General features: G+C 42.0%; 3 protein-coding genes across 3 annotated transcripts; 2 read left to right on the top strand and 1 right to left on the bottom strand.

Moving 5' to 3' along the window:
• The first annotated feature begins 67 nt into the window (after positions 1-67).
• On the top strand, positions 68-3,279 carry LOC104456507 (peptidyl-prolyl cis-trans isomerase FKBP15-1). The gene is made up of 6 exons (XM_010071313.3): positions 68-229; positions 339-385; positions 1,606-1,668; positions 1,838-1,928; positions 2,509-2,613; positions 2,998-3,279. The coding sequence occupies exons 1-6, from the start codon at positions 163-165 to the stop codon at positions 3,081-3,083; spliced, it is 459 nt and encodes a 152-aa protein (XP_010069615.1). The 5' UTR covers positions 68-162; the 3' UTR covers positions 3,084-3,279.
• A 1,841-nt stretch (positions 3,280-5,120) lies between these two features.
• On the top strand, positions 5,121-7,350 carry LOC104456506 (40S ribosomal protein S8). Its single transcript, XM_010071312.3, has 5 exons — positions 5,121-5,257; positions 5,371-5,443; positions 6,237-6,570; positions 6,736-6,908; positions 7,030-7,350. Exons 1-5 carry the CDS (start codon positions 5,254-5,256, stop codon positions 7,112-7,114), a joined length of 669 nt encoding a protein of 222 aa, XP_010069614.2. The 5' UTR covers positions 5,121-5,253; the 3' UTR covers positions 7,115-7,350.
• A 1,617-nt stretch (positions 7,351-8,967) lies between these two features.
• On the bottom strand, positions 8,968-15,061 carry LOC104456505 (probable xyloglucan glycosyltransferase 6). The gene is made up of 5 exons (XM_039299348.1): positions 13,605-15,061; positions 11,465-11,773; positions 10,891-11,181; positions 10,699-10,812; positions 8,968-10,131 (listed from the first exon to the last, which is right to left on the bottom strand). Exons 1-5 carry the CDS (start codon positions 14,343-14,345, stop codon positions 9,493-9,495), a joined length of 2,094 nt encoding a protein of 697 aa, XP_039155282.1. The 5' UTR covers positions 14,346-15,061; the 3' UTR covers positions 8,968-9,492.
• Between the last annotated feature and the right edge of the window lie 2,847 nt (positions 15,062-17,908).

Raw genomic sequence — 17,908 nt, 5'->3', positions numbered from 1 at the left:
AATTAAGGGACCGATTGTGCAATTTTCCAGGACTCGGCGTTTCCATCGATTGAGCTCAAAAGGCGTGTTGATTCAGAAACTCTCGCTCGGCGATTTCATCAGTTCGTCGGTCTCCTCTCTCTCTCTCTTCTTCTCTCCAGGAATCGATTCGGCGCTCGAGAGATGGGTCTCAGCAGATGCGCCACGAGCGTCCTCTCCATTACGCTTCTCTTGCTCCTCTTGGCTCTCGGTAACCCTTCTCTCTCTCTCTCTCTCTAGATCTGATGATGAGGGCAGGCATGGCAACGTAATTTTCGAATGTTGCGCCTGACTGAGCGTCGCGATGTCCTGACTTGCAGCCAATGCCAAGACCCGCGACGTGACGGATTTGCAAATCGGCGTGAAGGTGAGAATCCTCCGCAGCTCTGCTTTCGTTCGCTCGTTCGTCGTTTTCTCTTGATGGGTTTAGCTCATATAGGCCTGTCGTCTCGCTGATGGGATCTTCTTGTGGAGAAACATGCTCTCTGCTTTGTGTGTAATTCGCTTTCGCTGGGTTTTCTCGCCTCCCGGCGCTTCGCGACATGGGTTTTTGTGCCGGGAATGAATTCCGCTTACTTGGCGATTTTTAGATTGAGGTACATAATACATTGTATTCATGTGAGAAGGGAACGTGAGGACATCACGTGAGGGCGTGGCGGTCGTTTGCACCCGAGGGATCGAGACGTGACCTTTTTTTAGAGTGTGAGACTTTTGCATTTGGTTTGTGTTTAGGTGTCCCAATCACGCGGAACATATTTAGGCTCTGTTCTGAATAAGGGAATGGCAATCTCTTTGTTGTGCTCTTATTTTTGATGTTATCAGTCGAGTGATTCTGTAGCCATAGCTACTTAAGTTTTCTCTCGGGTCCTGGTTTTTGATAGTTGAAAACAAAATACCAATGTTATCGTGCTTTGCTTGGCTAAGAGCATGTAGAGTGATGACGTAGCTAGAGGGAGGTTAATTGGCCTCTTGTCATTGGATATGCACTGCATATGTCACACGAGTTCCATCTGGGTTCTTTCTTTAATCCTTAACTGAAAGTTATGTGAGTTCATTGGCAGCTTTGCTTGGGTAATTCTATATATGCCACAACTACAGGAGTTAAGGCTGTTTGTTTCTTTGTTGATTTGTTATGAATGACACAATGGCATGGTCAGTCCAACTGTCTACCTGTTGAGGCATCCCTTTTGTTTTTGTTTCTGCTAAACGACATGTATGAAGATGATATAGTTTTGTGGACTTTCTTCATGTAAATGCTCTGCTGCAGAGTACATTGAAATGCATTAATTTCCAATCTGGGTTAGGGCTAGGGCTGATGCTATTGGTTTCACCAAACAAACTTTAAATAAAATAACATCGGTTTGTGTTTGATTTCTATGGTTACTTCTGATGGAGTTAAGTGAATAAAGAATTATAGCCCTTCATTGATCAGGGGGGAAAACCAATATCATTTTACTATATGAACTGACATTTTGCAGGAGAAGCATTTATTATTTCATGATACTGCATGGCAAAAACTAGTAAACTATCATTTAGATGTCTTAATTTGATAGTTTGGTACCTGAATTTTTGTTTTCCTCTGTACAGTACAAGCCAGAAAAATGTGATATCCAGGCTCACAAAGGTGATAAAGTCAAAGTACACTATCGGGTAAATTTTTGCTTCATTCAGCCCTTTCCTTTGTGTATTTTCAGTTAGTTCAAGTACTTGATCTGTAAGGAAAATCCGAATATAAGAACTGTGTCAAATTGTGTAATTTGAGTAATTCCTTTCTTGCCTATCGTTAGTGGTAAGTGATGACTCTAGTCACTGTTGGCAGGGAAAGCTGACTGATGGAACTGTTTTCGACTCCAGTTTTGAAAGAGGTGATCCCATTGAATTCGAGCTTGGAAGTGGTCAAGTAATAAAAGGTCAGCGGTGTTCTGTTAAACACGAACCTTATATTAGCTTCAAGAGTTAATGCCTCTTATGTACAAACTCCTTTCCAGATAGCTTTATGCATCTGATCAGACTACTGATATTATAAGCACTCCAGAGTCATTCGTACTTTTATGCAAAGCACACTTTTATGAAGGAAGTCTAGGAAATGTGTCATCATGAGGTTTGTTATCCATGAGGAACTTGATTTTTTGCCTCAAATTTTTATTTTCTGTTAGCACTCTTAAGAATATAAGTGTAACTAATTCCTAAATGAAAAAAGAATCTGGACGAATTCTATTAAATGAGATTTATGGTTGGGCTAGCGGGAAGCATCTTATCTTACTTTCTGCACCCTAAATTGGTGACTTAAGTTCTCAACTATCAGAAGAGGGGTGGCAATCCTATTACATCTCTTGTGTGGTGCCAAGGCCTGATCTCCATGTCCTTATGAAACTTCAAGTGGTTTAGAGAGCACTCGAACCTCTTCGTAGCCGCTGTATCTTTCCCTTTGTGTCGGTAGAGTAGTGTATAATGGTCACTAACCATCTGAGTTTCTTTGCATTTATGCAGGATGGGACCAGGGACTATTGGGTATGTGCGTCGGTGAGAAGAGAAAGCTTAAAATTCCTGCAAAACTGGGCTACGGAGCCCAGGGTTCACCACCGACTATTCCTGGTAGGAATTTTCCTTTGTCCTATCTTGTTTAGACTATGTTGCCAACAGTGTGCTGAGCTTCAGCATGACAAGTAATTGACCGTGGAGAATCACAAACAATTTTTTTTTTTTTTGGTAACTTGAGAGAAAACTACTAAGAGATAGAAACAAATACTTAGATCAAACAAGATATCTTCTCATGCTTTTTTCAACTTTTAGTGTAGCTCAATAAATGCTGGAGGGTTCTTGTTGATGATATTCCCTCAATGACGTCATCTTGAACTAAATATCATTGTATAGCATTGAAAATAGTTGAATATGTTCGTGGACTTGATGTTTGCATATCTTCATGCATTTTTATAAAAAATTATTTGACCTGAAACTTGAGCGTGTATTGTACTATAGGTGGAGCAACACTCATCTTTGACACTGAGCTTGTTTCCGTGAACGGAAAGCCAAGCGATGCAACTGTGGATGACAGTGAGCTATAAATGGGCTTGTTTTCGCATAAAGAGCTTTAGCGAATCTCCCCCCTTTTCATTTCTGCATGGTAGCCTAACAACGACCTTTGAAACCATAGCTACCAAGTTGGATTTAGCTCTTACGGATTGTACTTCCTTAATTTAATTTTGGAGCTGTTGAGAGTATAGTTATTTTATTTTACTGGACAGTTCCGTTGCTTCTTCATTCCCTTCCTCTACTCTATGTGCTCACGACATGTATCTTGGTTTTGTGCATGCGCATCGTCCATGTCCATTGGGCGCAGGTAATTAGGATAACGAGTGCATAAGAAGGATGCACATGTGCTATAGCGGACCTCTGTTTCCCGATTTCGACAAGTAATTGTATAACCCTTTAGTTGTACCTAAAACCTTCTGGAGGAGGAAGCAGAACCTTCCAAAATGCGACGCAGCTTCTAGGTATGGGAAGAGTTGAAACTTATGGGACTCGGGCATTACTGGACCGAAACATTGTGCTGCTTCTTAATGGATGGATGGTGTGTACCTGTTATAAAGATGAGTTCATAAGTTATTCATAGGCAAACATTTGCCCTTTCTCTCACAAGTCTGAGTGAGCTTGTCCGATCCAAAGAAGCCGACCGAGAAGTAGCGAAGAACTTGGTATTTTGCAGTGGTTTTGTGCATGGAGGATTGCAAATGAGCTGGGGAGATATGCGTACAAAATCGTCCAGTTATGTTAGGTCACTAAAGATATCAGGCAGAACTCAAACGTTCATCATGACTCGCGAGTTCGGATCCTGATGAATGTAAATGAATTTTCTTGACGCCACTTTGGACGACCTTTTGCTTGGTTCTATGGGACGAGGGGACTGGTGAGAATCGGTAGTAGGGGTGATTCGTTCCTGGTTCAATTTGGTTCCACCTAGGAACTAGGAATTGAATCGGGAGAACCGGTTCCCAATTTTTGGGACCATGAACCAGATCGGTTCGGTCCCATGGAACCAATTACTTAGCCAAAAAAAAAACACAAGGATTGTTACTATTTTTGAGAAATTAAAAAATATATTTTAAAAAATGGGTCCGGTTTTTTCTGGGAATTTGAAGTTCCATTTTATGGAATTTGGACCAAACCAGCCAATTTGATCCGAGTGGTTCGGTGTGCTCATCCCTAATTAGTAGAGTGCTTAGGAGCATTGAAATAAGTGGGGTGCTATGGAACAAAAGATTTCATGATATGCACATTCATGTATATAAAACACTTGCGAGCCAATTTGACATTTTGAGAATGAAAGATAATTCCATCAATCCATGGAATAACAACATTGACAAAGTGTGGTCAAATTGGATATATGCTTTTAATTTTAAGAGGTATATGCCGTTTTTCCCTTGATATCCAACTCCAAAATCTAAAAACAATATAGAAGATTTTATTGATAAGGATTTTGTTAGAAAGTGTCTGAATAATTATTAATCGCTCTTCCTTCAAAATAGTCAAAGCATTGATTGTGTGGAACATAATGATAAATAGTATATTGACTCATTAATAAAATTCTATCAGATATCCTAATCTTATTGAGATTTGATAGAAAGCTTGTATTTTTGGGCCATTATAACTGAGTAAAATGTAATTATTTTACAAATTACAAGAAGATTTTAAGAAGGGTTAATATCACGAAGAATTTCAAATTGAAATACCTCTAATAAATTTATTATCAAAAATCTTAAATTGGTAAATTTGTGAAAAATTTATCCTCAATTAATTTTCATGATATTTTCGTTACATTGGATTAATATCAAAAAAAATTACAAATTAATGGATGGTAAAGTCTCAAATGGAATTAAGGGGATACATTTGTTACAAGCATTCCAACTTGAGGTTTTTGATGAATTTATCACGTGTATATTGATTTGGAGTTTTTTAGTAAGTATTAATCCTTGTAAAAAATAATATTTTCCTATAATTATCGGAATGAATATATTATGGATATGTTATAAGGAGCAGCGGACGGGGAAAAATGCGTATTAATATTACGGTGACCAATAAAAATGCAGGGTCGTGTTGTACGGGCAAAATGACGATAATGACCTCCTCGTCTCACTAAGCCAACCCTATAAGAAGCACGTGGTGGAGGCAGCTAGGTTTTACGGTAAGCGAAGCCGAGTCGCAGAGCCCAGAGCAAGCCCCCGCCGCTCCGCCAAGATGGGTGAGATCTTCTCTCCCTCTCCCCTATGCCGCATCGCCATTGAATCGTCTCTTGCTCTACCCTTTGGCGTTTGTGAATTTGGGTCCTCATCAATGTCGCGTTCCGTGACGCAGGTATCTCCCGGGACTCCATGCACAAGAGGCGCGCCACCGGTGGCAAGAAGAAGGCCTGGAGGAAGAAGCGAAAGTAAACTCCTTTTCTCTCTCTTCCTCTCTTTTGCTTCGTGGGTCTTTGTGGGTTTCATTCGGTTCCTCGTTGAGCTTAGCTTTTAGCTCGCTTTATCGTGGTCGGAATGCGTCGTACCGCGTCTAGGGGGTTTGTCGGCTGTGGAGATTGGCGCGTGGAAGTGGAACGGAGCAGAGTGTGATGGGTTTTTGAAATAGGTGTGGGATGAATGCGATTCGAGTCTGGTCGGATGATTTTCTGTCTCTGCTGCCGAATATGTTGTGAAAGTCGGCCTTTTTTTTTCATGTTCGCTCGGCGGCTTGAGGATGCCGAGATGGTTAATTAGTGCCGCGGAGCGGTAAATATGGATGAGTTTGGCTCGTGTAGCCGGAGGATGTGGCGCCACTCTTAATGGTCACACCGGCCGCTCTTTTGTGGCGCGTTCATCAGTTCATCATGAAAGTTCGGTTTGGGTGTCCTTTTCTTCCTGAAACCTTTCTAGCTGAGGGGAATTTGTGATGTTGCTTTACTGGGTATTGGTCTTGTCATCGATTTGTTTGAGCATTGTGAGGTTGTTCATTTCCCTCCGCATGAGAGAAAAGGGCATTTGTCGTTTGCCTTTCAGTGAAATCATGTAGTTGCAAATTGCATGCCATGAGGCAGACTTACTTTCTAGTACATAGCTCAGGATCTTCCGGTAAGAAGTTGCGTGGACTTTGAAAATAGTGGGATATTGCGGATCCATTCTTTATGGTGTGCTGTCGATCTGTTTAAGATATTGTTCATTAATTCCCTTTCTCATTGCTAAATGAAGGTATGAGTTGGGTCGTCAGCCAGCCAACACTAAACTTTCAAGCAACAAGACTGTAAGGAGAATCCGTGTGAGAGGAGGCAATGTCAAGTGGAGAGCCCTGAGGCTGGACACTGGGAATTACTCATGGGGTAGCGAGGCTGTCACCCGCAAGACCCGTATCCTTGATGTGGTCTACAATTCCTCGAACAACGAGCTTGTGAGAACACAGACCCTGGTGAAGAGTGCAATTGTTCAGGTTGATGCGGCTCCATTTAAGCAGTGGTACCTCCAGCATTATGGTGTCGATATTGGTAGGAAGAAGAAGGCAGCAGCAGCTAAGAAGGAAGCTACAGAGGTAATACGAGATCTTATTCTTTCCTATATTCAAATTGGAAGGCTTTATTGCTTGAACATTTTTATACAAGATGATCTGGGGGGAGCAGTCATTTTTGTTCAAATTCAGGAGCTCATTTATCTCTTTATAGATGTGTGATGGTTTCATGAATTGGTAAAATGACAGGAGGGTGAAGCCGCGCCTGCTGAGGAAGCAAAGAAGAGTGCTCATGTTTTGAGGAAGCTTGAGAAGCGTCAGAAGGACCGTCAACTTGACGCACATATTGAAGAACAATTTGGATCTGGTAGGTTGTTGGCCTGCATTTCTTCCCGACCTGGTCAATGTGGCAGAGCTGATGGGTAAGTGCATTATGTTCTATAGATTTTTTTGTCAGAAGTACATTATGTTTACATGGTTGATTTATATATGCATTTTGTTTCTTCATTCTTCAAACCTTAATCCAATTACACCCTACTTCAGGTATATTCTGGAGGGAAAAGAGCTGGAATTCTACATGAAGAAGATCCAGAGGAAGAAGGGCAAGGCCGGAGCTGGTGCAGCTTGAGTGTACCATTTTCATTGATTTGGTACCCATTTTGAGGAGAGCTTGTTTTGGATTATAATTTTTGTGATCCGGTCTTCAAGAACTGCTAAGTTGAGGCCTGTGTGGTCAAAATGTCATTTTTGTAGCTTGTCCTTTAGACCATATGATTACTATTCTCTTTGTTCTCTTTGCTATATGGTTCCGGCTTGTTGACGAAACAATCTCGTTAAGCATTGATGCTATTGCTCTTCCTTGGACATTGACAAATACTTGCATGAAGGAATCATCTAAAGAAACAAAACGATGGAAGTGCAGTACTAAGAACTGGAGGAAGGTTTAAACCAGCTACATATAGGCCTTTCTTCCCGATCCTCTCCCTTTGCCAAACTCTTTATCATAAGGTGCTTGTGATGACTATAGAGCAAATTCAACCAGTTGTCAATACAGATGTTGCTGATGCCCTGTTGGTTTAGAGTTTATCTAGCATTGTGGCATTAGGGGATGAAAGGTGTCAATAGCGATGGTCAACTTCAGCGAGAGGGTGTAGGTTTTGCCGATTATGGTAGCGGTAAATCCATAGACACTGTCCCTTATGCGGATTATGATAGTCTGCGCTGAATCACTGCATTGGGACATTAGGGAGATGAAAGGTGTCAATGATGATGGTCTACTTCAGTAAGGGTCTGGTTTCTAGGGATTTTGGTAATGGCGACTCCATCACGGCGTCCTTTCGGCTCTCGATTCTACTGCAGAGCCTGTGTTAATAAGGGGCCCAATGTTGTCTCCAACTCTTGACCTAATCTGATTTTGCCCCTCTGAAGTTTGGGTCTGTCCCTGAAGTTCTACTTTTCTTCTCGTGGCACGCCACGGCCTTGTAAATTATGTTGTAGTTTGATCACCCGATTTGCAGAATACATACTTCTGAAAGAAATTGGCCCGTGTGGAGCACCACCATTTTAACAAAACGACATTGTCCTGGCGTATCCTTTCATCGGTATAAACAGTAGATGAGGTGAAATTGAATTTGGAAATATCTTATATACAAGTCAATGAAATGGTGATCTGAACGAGTCGCACATACACCCTAGTACATGTTCCTTGACACTGAGGACATCCCCCAAGAGCAGGGGATTTCGTGATAATTCACAAGAACATTCTATAGTCTTAGTAAGAGAGGGAAGGGTTAAAGATTTACCCGGTGTGATATATCACATTGTTCAAGGAACTCTAGATGTTGTCGGAGTTCCTCGTTCAAGAATCTCCTCCCTTCTTCCACTCCGTCCCGAAGGTAGAATCCAACCTTAATCGAACTTTTGGGGGCAAATTAGAACTTGGTCATAAAAAGTTGGAAGTTGACCTTGCATTTAGGTCTCCACTCAAGAGCAATCTGTAATTTCACCTCCCAAGTAAAGAGACACCAGTAACGCAAGAATTCTTTCAGCTTGTAGGATCCCAAATTATTTAGTAGGTAAGTGTCCTCCTTAAGCCATCGGGAGAAATATCACTTAAGATGAAAATGTCAAATGACATGAAAAAAGTCATCTTATTTTTGCTAGAACAATGCCATGAAAAAGTTGAAAAACTTATATGCATGCTTAAACTCCTGATTACCTCTTCATCAAGTTTTAATATGGGTAGTGGTATGGGTAGTGGAATACCTACCGGCCTCTGTCTAACAAGAGAAAACGCAATTTTTATTGAGATGTCGACTGGAAAAGCAGAACGGGAGAATTAGTGATGTCATCACAGCCTTAGCATGAGCGCCAAAAATGGCAACAAGTTTCACAGGTCCGGAGTCCAAACTTCAACGTCAATCCAGTCTCAGGCTCTTGGCCATAAGCCGCATAAGCGGGAAAAGTAAACGACAATTAGTATGTAGAAAGCATACATGAAATCTTTCACAGCCAAAATAGCGTATATCTAACTATCCATTGATAACCCAGGAAAGTTTGAGAAGAACAAGCTTTCCAGTACATAGATTACCAATGACAAATTGAAAGAATTCCAAACCTATAATCTGAAAGTGCCTGCCTCAATCTATGCAGGCTGGTGACTCTACAACAAAATGGGCTGAGCAATTAACTCAAAGCCAAAAATCACTGTCCCCTCAACTTCCGAGTCTTTATCTGACCTCGGAAAGCCTAATGAAATAGAGATTTGACACAACGTAACAGATTGACAACAACAATGGTATAGTAGTCCCTTGGTCACGAGTAAATAACCAGTCCACAAGGTGACCCAATCATAAAGCAATGCAATTGTGTCTTTTAGCCGTGAAAACAGGCACTAATTGCCACAGCTCTATATCAGAGGGGAAAAAAAGGATAAAAAAGTGGGCATGTGAACTAACCAGTTATAAATAGGCAGAGCCTCTGGCAATTTAAGGAAAAAAAAAAAAATCAGCTAACCTGCTCTCCAATTAAATCGAGGCCAACAACTAGGAAACTTATACCTTGAAACAAAAGAAAGTAGAAATGAATTCCCTGAGCAGACAACAAGCTTCTAACAGCTGCCGTCAATAGAATAAATGCAAGACCAAGCTCCTTCCTGTACAGCCGATTTCTTCTAAGTTTTCCAGCTTTCTTAGTCATCTCCATCTTATTCAGTTCAGCAAGGCCAGACTCTGATGATGACCTGTGGAGATTTGAAGTCTCCAACAGAGGATCAGATCCTTTTTCACCAAAGGTAAGTAGGTCGGCCTCTGATGATCTTCCCAATTTTTTTGTAACTATCCACTCATAGGAGCTTCCAAATTTGAACAGTCCAGATATCATGGCATTAAATTTGGTCACTGACATGGTGTTTTCGAAAAGAAGGTAAGGAACTATAAATGGAAAAGACCGAGGAGCCGGAAGGATGTTTAAAATGGACATAACCCCAGGAACATAACAAACTACCCAAGCTGGTAGCTGAGCTTCTGGCAGAAACATCGTCAATGGGAGAATGATGCAGAAAAGTGTGAATGAATAAAAGGGCAAGATAAGCTTTCGTAGGAGGAAGAACAGAAATATAAGGTTGGCTTTCTTGGCCAAGGACACCTGTAATGAAAAAGAGATATGGTATGAGCAAAAACAGATAAAACAAGACAAAATCGAAAAGACGGTGCCTTGTTGAAGGTAGACCACTTTACCATCCATGAGAACACTAGATGAAATTACCTACATATGCCAAAAAAATCTCACAGAAGTGCATTGATATGTACTCTGCCTTGACAGCTAAAGATAATTGGTGAATATTAGTGACTAGCATTGAGTTAGCTTCTAAGCTGGTTGTGCAAAACCGAAATGGTTAGGGGAGCTCCTGGCTCTAATGACTATCAAATCTAGACCTCCCTACTAACACTGCCTATACGAGCAACATGTACTACCTTCCAAAGTTTTGAGACATAATTGATCCTAAATTCTAAGCAATGGGAAAAAAAAAAAAAAAAAGGAAAGAAAAGAAAAGGAAAGAAAAGAAAGGCCCAACATCCTCAACTAATTGTTGAATCGTTGAATTCAAAAATTGATTCTGGTCTTTCGTCATTGCCTTAAGATTCTTTTAACAATCTTCTAGTCTCTAATGTATTCAGAAACATGCGAATACCTCCAATTTGATGACCTTACCTTTGAACGGATTATATCAAAGAAGCACAATCGAAACAATTGCATAGGACCGGAATGCCAGCGGTGCTGCTGCTTTTTGTATGCCTCATAAGATTCTGGAAGTTCACAAAGACACTGCACCATGATATAGGAAAATGAGCATAAAATATGGCATCATGAGGTACAAGAAACGTGAAGTCAATCACAACCCACCTTAACATCATTCAAATAAATGAATTTCCATCCACAAAGGTGAGCACGAACAGCTATGTCCATGTCTTCAACAGTTGTGCGTTCAAGCCAGCCACCACATTCCTCAAGTGCTTTAATTCTCCATACACCAGCAGTCCCATTAAAGCCAAAGAAGTTGATGAACACTCCATTAACTTGTTGTTCAACTTCAAAGTGAAATGATAAATTTATGTTCTGTAATCTCGTAAGCAAGTTCTCATCTTTGTTCACAAATGCCCATCTCGTCTGGACCAATGCTAGATCATCGTTTCCCTTATAGGAAAATAATAACTTATAGTCAGATAACCAGAAGTGTAAATCCTCAAGTTGACAGACATCATTCCTACACTTAAATTTTGATTTGCCGACAGTCAACAAGGAGAACAGCCAAACATTTTCCCCATCAATGATTAGCTCAACCAACAAAGCCCTTATGCTATATTTTCCTTCTTTTGGCCAGAACTCATGGACAAACTTCCTCTATCAATTTCTATCAATTCCCAGCAGAACACTTAAACTATGCATTGGCTTTCATAAAAGTTTTTTCTAGAGTTACCTTAAAATAAGGAATGGTCTTTTTCAAGAAATCTGGTCCTGGCTGGAAATCAGCGTCAAAGATTGCCACAAATTCATAATCCTTCACATAATCACAGCTCATTGCTGATTTGAGATTTCCTGCCTTGTATCCTGTGCGTATAAGACGGTGGCGGTAGACTATCCGTATACCTCTCTGTTGCCACTTCTGAACTTCCGATTTGATCAGAAGTTGAACATCTAAATCATCAGAATCATCAAGAACCTGCACAAGCATTCTTTCCCTCGGCCAGTCTTGAATGCATACTGCTGCAATAGACTGTTGATAAACCTGTTGGAAACCATCGAGAGAATATGTTGGTAATGGTACTATTATACTGAGGTACCAAATGAGAAACAGTATACAATCAAAAGGATCTGCAAAAACTGAAAGATTAGACTAGCGCATGCAATTCATCTCACAACCAGCTTCCCCAGCAATGCTATATAAAGAAGAAATTATATGATCAAGCATCCATTTGTAACTCTATTTATGGCCAAAGAAATCATAAATTACCAGTCTTGCTTACTAAATGGAGCATGTAAACTAACAACAATGTTGAAAAGATGAACAATCAATCAGGGACGGAGAGTAATGAACCTTAGAGGGTCCACTGACCCCATTCGATTGCCAAATTTTGCAATATGTGTGGATTTTGTCAAGAAAAAGTTATTCATCTAATCAGTTTATGGAGCTCGAACCCACTCAGCCTTTTAATTCAAGAAAGATGACCCCATTATCTCTCAGTCAGTTGGAGCTTTCAAAGGTCAAGTACTAAAAAAATAGTGAAAAGTTAAAGTTTCGAGCAAAATAGATGCTATACTTACCCCAAATATTCGTAATTCACTTGAGTCAACGTGATATTTAATGGATAATTGTCCAGTCATTTATTGACAACAACAGTGACTTTACTAATTTCTCTGTTAGTGAAAATTTTTATCTGAGAAAACTAATCAAAAACCGTTCAACCAATTCAAATGTAGATAGATTTAAGTACAATAACTAACTTATGAAGCCCTTGTCATGCTATTGCCATCAGATGGTTTTGGTTGAACTTCATTTCTTCATTGAGCGGGTCTTAGGTAAATCCTTATACTTAGGAAATGTAAACAATACTCAAGAAATCCATTACCAAACATCTTAGACATATCAAACTCTGCTATGACAGATAAGCTTAGTTTCACTCTCCTCACTTTTAAGTTCTAAGAGATGATATCACCCAATGAAATGTATATTGCATATTTTAAGTTCATCTCTGTTGCTTTGTTCTTTGCTTATTACTATTTTCTTAATTGTCAAAGGAAATATAATGATGTCGTAACTCGTAACTCCTGCTTTTAATTTTTTATATAATATATTGACCATGCTAAAAAAGCTTTCTGGCTCCATCCCTGCAATCAATCCACGAATCTCAATCCTAATACAAACCACACCAATTCCATAACCAGAAAACAGAAGATGAATGCTGCTGCTGCTAAAAAGAGAGTGTCAAGAACACAGGAACAAACCGTCACTAGCAGTATATCCAGTCTTACATATGAATGTCCCTTCAAGTGAGGGAAACACACGGTGAAGATGCTTACTAGATGACCAAAAAACAATATCTTCTTACTAATGCCTAAAAAATCCTGGAAGAGATTCCAAAGCGGCTTTCTTTACCAATAATCTCCCCCGAATTACTTGGAATAATGTTCAAAATGCTCAAAGCTTACTCATCTCAGGTTCACGACTGTGGGTGCAGAATGGAGTGTCCTTAACATGATGTCAGCTATTGCATCCTAATCTTAAGATAAACATGAACGTCTCAAGCAGTAAATTTTCAAGATTACTAAAGCCCTGTGCCCAAGATACAGCACACAGCTAGACTGAGCTCCCAAGTTTGACTAAAACGATAGTTTGGTGCGATGAAGTCGCATACTTAAGCTTCCAATTCTGAAAATGGCCTATATCCGAAACTGCCACTACTCGAGTAAGTAGATGCCGTAATCGAGCAACAGTCAAAACGAGCACAAAAGCACCAGATTGAAATCAAGGCTAAACTACCACCGCATTGTTCTAACAGTAATGTGCGAATCAAAGTCGGCGGTCTCAGGAGAGAAGAAAAAGACCTACATCTTCTTACCTCCCTCTCGTTGCACATCGGAATCTGCACCAACACCATGGGATACGCCTCATCCCCACTTTCGCTCTCCAAATCTTCCTTCTTCTCATAATCAGCCGACGCCACCGGCTTTATCCCCTTGATCTTGATCCAAATGCAGCCCAACACCAACACCACTCGATCCACGGACTGTATCAGGAACAGCACAATGCACACGTTGGTCAAGCTCTGCAGCGGCGGCGCCAGGTACGTAGCCCTAATCTCGAGCCAATTCGCGTACACCAGCTCCACGAATCCCAGCACCTCCTTGGACCCGACGGAGGGGGGGCTGAAATGCCACCCCTTGGAATACGCCAGCAGCTCGAACCCTAGCAACACCAGGACGAGGATCAGGAAGAACCTGATGATCCGGTACAGCCGCGACGAGGAGGAGTCCGCGGGGGAGGCGGCGATCCTCCGGTTGGCGGTGCGGAGGACGGAGAGGAATGACCCCGCGGCGGAGGCGAGGAGGGAGGCGATCTGCTGGAACCGGAGGAGGCAGACCCAGGAGAGCTGGCGGGCGCTGCGTGCGCGGGACTTCTCGACGGCCTGATCGGACCGCGGGGTCCGGATCTCGACGGCGAGGAGCGGGCCGCCGCCGCCGCCGCCGCCGCCGCCGCTGGTGGAGGGGCCGTCGGCGGAGGAGGGGGAGGAGAGGTCGAGGCTGCGCTCGCGCTGCTTGTTCCACCATTCCTGGAACTCGCGGTTCGGCGCTCGAGACATCAATGGCGGTGCGGGCGGGGGAGCGAGAAGGATCACAGCGCGGATTCGCCCCGATGGAGCGCGGGCATCGTCAGTGCGAGGGATCCGGAGAACGACGCGGCGAGGACGACGCCGACGACGACGACGACGACGACGAAGAAGAAGAAGAAGATGACGAATGAGGCGACGGCGATGACGTCAGCAAGTGGCGGCGGTGGTGGCGTGGGGGAGGATGGGGAGGTGGTGCCATTGGGCTGGGGGAGGGGGATTTGAAGGGCGGAACCGGACATCGACATGGACATGGACATCAACATGTGCGAGTGTTTTTTCTCTCTCTCTCTCTCTTACTGACACAAACCCACAAATCAGAACCCGAAAATAAATTCTTTTTTTTTTTTTTTCATAAAAATAAAATAAAATTACCATTAAAATAAGGAGGAGGAGGAGAAGAAGAAGGGAAAGTGAGGGGGTGGCGGTTGCCGATGGCGGAATTACGGGGAGTCGTGCGGTGGATGTTGGAAGTGGAGGTCCGCTGGCGCGTGGGCGCGTGACGGTTCTCTCTCTCTCTCTCTCTCTCTCTGTGTCGGTTTTGTGTCGCGCGGGGGTGATGATTCCGGTGAAGTTTTTACAGGCGAAAGACAGGAGTACCGACCGAACGCTTTCAACTGCAAAAGGCGAAGGAGGCATGAAAGAGACAGCAACGTGAATTTCTTCAAGGGAGCTTCTTCATCCGATGACGATGATTGGCTGACCTCCTGCTGAGCTGCTCGTCTTTGGAGAGACTCCGCTGCCTGATATTTATGGACCGGAATCGATTTGGAGTTTGCGTTTGGTGAGACTTGAAGTCTTTGTCTAAATCCCTTGGTAAAATGTAATTTCTAAGTACGTTGACAAGCAATTTTTGTGTTAATACCGTTTGGAGAAAAAATAAGTGTGCAAAGGGCTTTCACTATAATCTTTTTCTTTTTTTTAAAAAAGAAGTTTTCAAACTTTTACTGATGAGCCAAATTTAGTGTCAGTCAATTTCACCTAAGATATTTGTCCTCACTTGTGCCGAATTCAATTTGCCTATGAAATCGAGTCATATAGGCATTTTCAAAACTTCGAAAGTTTAGACAAAGTTGGAAGGAAATATTCCAAAAATGCTAAAGGACAGATCTCCTACAGACCCACCTTTGATTAAGGGATTTTAGAAGGGCTTGGAAAGGCAATATATTTTCCCAAAACGCTACAAAATACCACAAAACATATATATATATATATATATATATATATATATATATATATATATATATATATGCCAAACAGCTTAACTTTTGCCCAGAGCCTTTGGCAAAGCACTCTACATCTCATGAGACTAATAATTGTAGCAGGCGATCCGCAACGCATCAAATCTAGACAAACATAGGCCTTGGGGCGAGTTTGGGGAGGTCAAGTTTACAAGTTCATAGTCCCAGGCTCCTTTGACCCAAAAGCTTAAAATTAATGTGTGGCGAAATCAATTCCAAAACTCTCCAAGTTGAAAGCCTTGTCTTTACCAAATTTGAAGCTCGAGACAGTTGCCCAGCTGCTTTTTTACCCGAAGTCTACGGTGGAGTACTCCTTGAACTCAACCTTAAAACGGTCGATCATTTTGGGTGCGGCAGAAAAACCACCGCCCGAGCGAGGTTGCAGAAGACAGGGTTGAGTGTGGGATTCGGCCCTTTGGGTTCCATGAATCCTGACGGGCTGGTGGCCATTCTAGTGCGTCTTTGAGCCTGCCACGAATTGTAGTTTCGCGCTTCTGAAGCACAAGGTTTGCTGCAGATTCCCATCGTCATGTGGCCCATCCTTCTTCTCCCCCAAGCCCAACGCTCCCAAAGAAAGTTTGAAGAGAGAGAGGTTCTAGGGCTTTACCCACTGGGTCGGGTCGGGTCGGGTCGAACGATATCAGAGCAGGACTCTTGAAGGCCTTTTTATTGTTCCGGATCGAGATTGTGGTGGCTGTGGTGGCGGGCCCATGACTTTCCCCACGTGATGACGGGAGAAATCATTATATGATCTATGAACCATTCGATATCTTTTTCTCATATGCCAATTGTGGTAGAACTAAGGTCAAGGAGGTGAGGCGACAGCATTTAATGTCTCGTGTGACTATGGAAGATGACTCTGAAGCGATACGTAAGTAAATATCACCACTTCCTTAGCCATCATTTTCTTACTCATTCGGAAACTTGGTTCTCTGGCTAGATTCCAATAGAGAAGTAGCATACCTCCTAGGAGCTATAGCACCGTTTTTCCCCCAAATTTCCCAGGTCAATCTTAGAGAGGCTGCCAGGCATCCGCCTGACTTACTGATCCAACAACCCTCTTGACCTCCATTAAAGCGACAGAAACCCAAAAAGAAAAAGAGGAACTTGACCCTGCATCACACTTTTCACTTTCACTCGCCTGTCCAGCGTGCAGATTTCAAAGTTAGATGACATTTATTTGAAGTTTAAAATGAGCATTGACTCCACTGAACTCCATTAGAGTCAAATTAACCGAACACCTTATGTAATTCACCCCCACGTTCACTCTGCCTTTGCTGTCAAGTCTCGAGCTTGTCATACATTCCTAACAGTTGTAAAGAACCGTAACCCTTTTCCTGTGGAAGCCCTCTTGGCCAATTTAAAAAATCAAGTAAACCCAAGGAGACAGAAATGTGGAAAAAAGAGTAAAGTAAAGCAAAAGAAAACAAAAGAAACCAATCCAGTATAAAACAAGCTCCATGATTGGGCCTCTCTTCAACTTTCTGTGGGGTCAGGACTTGCTACTCTACCTAAAACATATTCCAGCAATATTAAAGGACATCCTGTCAGTAAATGCCCTCCATGCAAAGCCACATTCAGAGCATCTTCCTCTGTAATTATATTACATCAATCTGCAGGGCCCAATAATGCACCCTCAATATTTTATAATTGGTGCTTAAGGCTGCAGAGCAGTATGACATAAACTGGGTTTTTTTCACCAACAACCGCCCAGAGAAAAACAATGACAGTCTAGTTTATTTCAGGGTATCTTCCTTTTCCATACATGAACTCCACTACATTACCCCTCTCTTTTCCCTGTCCCCAAGTTTGTATATTTAATAAAGTTGATGTGATTATAAAGGTCTTCGATTTATTGGGTCATGTCAGAATCTCTTTAAATGCCAACCTGGGGTTCTTTTGATGCAAATTAGAATAATCTCCATGGTGAATAATGGTGAAGAAAAGGGGTTCTTAAAGGGAGTGGTTCTACTCCTAACTTCCAGCCCTTTTCACTTGATGGAATTCTTTAATTGCACGGTTGAAAGAAGGTGGTGGACAGAACACGGATGCGTCAATGTTTGTTTCTCTCTCTGTTAATTTGGTTAACCAAATGAAAGTTACAGGGGCCCCAGGACATGGCAGAAATCGTGGGGATTGATTTTGTTGACCCCAGATGAGAGGTTGATTGAGATTTTACCGAATGTCCTAATCATTCAGATGAAGACTTTTCGCGTGGGACAAAGCAGATAGAAACAAGACACCACCAAACAGCTGGTTCCACAAACAAGAGTGAGAATCAAAACAACCAGATTA

The sequence above is a fragment of the Eucalyptus grandis genome, chromosome 8 (assembly GCF_016545825.1).
Source record: "Eucalyptus grandis isolate ANBG69807.140 chromosome 8, ASM1654582v1, whole genome shotgun sequence".
In the NCBI taxonomy this organism is placed as follows: Eukaryota; Viridiplantae; Streptophyta; class Magnoliopsida; order Myrtales; family Myrtaceae; genus Eucalyptus; species Eucalyptus grandis.
This window is presented reverse-complemented; position numbering and strand designations above follow the sequence as displayed.